The sequence below is a fragment of the Myzus persicae genome, unplaced genomic scaffold (genome assembly GCF_001856785.1).
Source record: "Myzus persicae strain clone G006 unplaced genomic scaffold, MPER_G0061.0, whole genome shotgun sequence".
NCBI lineage: Eukaryota > Metazoa > Arthropoda > Insecta > Hemiptera > Aphididae > Myzus > Myzus persicae.
The window spans coordinates 1-2,385 of NW_019102597.1; the positions used below are offsets into that span (position 1 = coordinate 1).

A 2,385-nucleotide genomic window follows, 5' to 3' on the forward strand; every position below is an offset into this window, starting at 1 on the left:
TGTGTGTTGTATATACTAAATATTATTGGTTGTTATGACTATATCAGTTATTCAGTTATTATGATGTTTTTTAAACATAATTATAAACAATTTCTACTGTATTACTGTATTATTTTATAATTTAGGTATGTATTATTATACAATGAGCTAATACTATTATTCTTAATTTTTAGATTCTAATTGTGAAATAGTAAATAATAGTCAGCTAGATGAAAATAAAGGTCACATAAAAAGTAACTCTGATATTACTACACCAATAACCAAAAAACCAATGATAAACCGAAATTTGTTTGATTGCTTCTCTGAACCCGCCAACACAAAAAAGAAGATTGCACTGAGTAAATATATTTTTACCTTTTATACAAGGTGATTCGTTTATCATGAACCACTCATTATTTCAAAAAGTATTATTGCCATTGAAACTATATAAAAGAACATTTTCAAAAACATAAATACTTTATTTTGAAATAGTGTGTGGTTTATGATATAAAAGAATCACCTTTATATTAATACCTATATTAATACATAAGTATTTTCTTAAAATGCAACTAAATAAATTTTCCATACCATTGTGTGGTTTTAAATTTTATTTTTTTTGTAATCTTGCTGTGTATTACTTATTAAAAGTTAAATGAATCTTTAGACCCATATATAATAATAAATACCTAATAATACCTAGCTATAGTAATCTTAAGAAACATTGGTATATATTATATAATAACATGTTGAACAAAATGTCGGTGCTTTGAATTGTTGATATAAATACTAATGATTTTGATATAAATGTATCAACAATACATCTGTATTTTATATTAATATATGTTTTAGTTGAATTATATTGACTTTTTTTTAGAAGTATTTTAATTAGTTTAATTATTATTTGTGATGAAAAGTATAAATAATGTGTATATATACTGCAATATTGATCTTCAATTATATCTTTCTATATTTATTTATATTACAATAGATTCACTATTATTTGACCAAACAAAATACTATACAGAATCTAATTTGTACAACAATTGACAATTCTTGAAAATCTCCAAAACTAAATATTTTATCTATTATAATTCTGTAGTTATATTATATAAGCACGCATATTAGATTAAATTATACATATACTTAGTATTGTAATGTTTATATTTTATATTAAAAATCAAATTTACTTACTATGTTTTTTTTTTTTATATAACTATAATATAGATAGCGATGATGACGCTGGAGATATTACTGATATTGATTATACAAACTGCAAAGACATATTTGAGGATCAACATGATTATGGCTCGAGCAGTATTTATATTTCATCAAATTCTGAACCACCACAAAAGTTGGCATCTTTTTCTCAAAGTAATACCTAATACATATTTTTTTTATATATTAATATGGGGTACATACATTTGTATAATCAACTTTGGATTATTTAAGGCAATGGAAGTAAAGTAGAGAAAAAATCAACAAGTTATAAAAATAGTATTAATAATATTAGTGCTACTCCATCAACATCAAATATAAATAATACAATTGAACGTGATGATTCTAACAGCTACAGTGAGTATTTCAAAATATAAGAAATGGCTATGTTTAATTATTTAAATTTGATTTAAGATTATGCTAAACAAACCCTAAGAATAGCTACAAATCTTAAGTATGATATTAAACGTCTTCATGATGGTCAAGACTATCTTAAAATGATGGTGGATAAAATATTTAGTCAACTAAATAATCAAACAAGTTCAAGTAGTGACAGTCATTCCTTACATCATTATGATGTACCACATATAACAAATGAGAATGATCTAAACGAATGGGAAGATACTATAATAAAAGACTCGTCATATTTGTCAACAATTGTAAGAAATAAAATTAGTTGAAACATTGTATAAATGTATTTATATTATTTAAATATTTATTTATTATATATAAAATTAATGTATTTAGGCTCAACAACTTTCACTTATGGGTGGCCAAAGTATATCAGAAACCGTAAGAAAGCTAATGCAAAGGTTATTTTCTGATACCTTTTTAGTTGACTACTCCTTCATTGGTTTCAAAGGGAAAAAAACATTTTCTAGTTTAAGGAGCTGCGATCTTATTAAGTGTAAGTTATAAAGAATTTGTTAATATTATTTATAGACTTTGTAGTTTCATATTTATATGATGTCACCAATCAACAAATTTAAATTAATAATAATAAGAGGGTTTATCTAGAGAAATAAATAAGCTATTATATACTGACATTAGATTATAAAATAGTATAATTTTTACATGCATAATATTTGTGTACAACAACACCAGTTATATAGTGCCATGCTTTTTTTTTAACCACCATTTTTCCATTTTCTACTAAAACCAACTGGTCAAAGAAGTAAATGTGTTAAAGTT

General features: G+C 23.6%; 1 protein-coding gene across 1 annotated transcript; it reads left to right on the forward strand.

The window, feature by feature from the left end:
- Positions 1–149: 149 nt before the first annotated feature.
- LOC111032633 lies at positions 150–2,352 on the forward strand. Its single transcript, XM_022313030.1, has 5 exons — positions 150–338; positions 1,204–1,350; positions 1,429–1,551; positions 1,609–1,853; positions 1,942–2,352. The coding sequence occupies exons 1-5, from the start codon at positions 272–274 to the stop codon at positions 2,110–2,112; spliced, it is 753 nt and encodes a 250-aa protein (XP_022168722.1). The 5' UTR covers positions 150–271; the 3' UTR covers positions 2,113–2,352.
- The last annotated feature ends 33 nt before the right edge of the window (positions 2,353–2,385 follow it).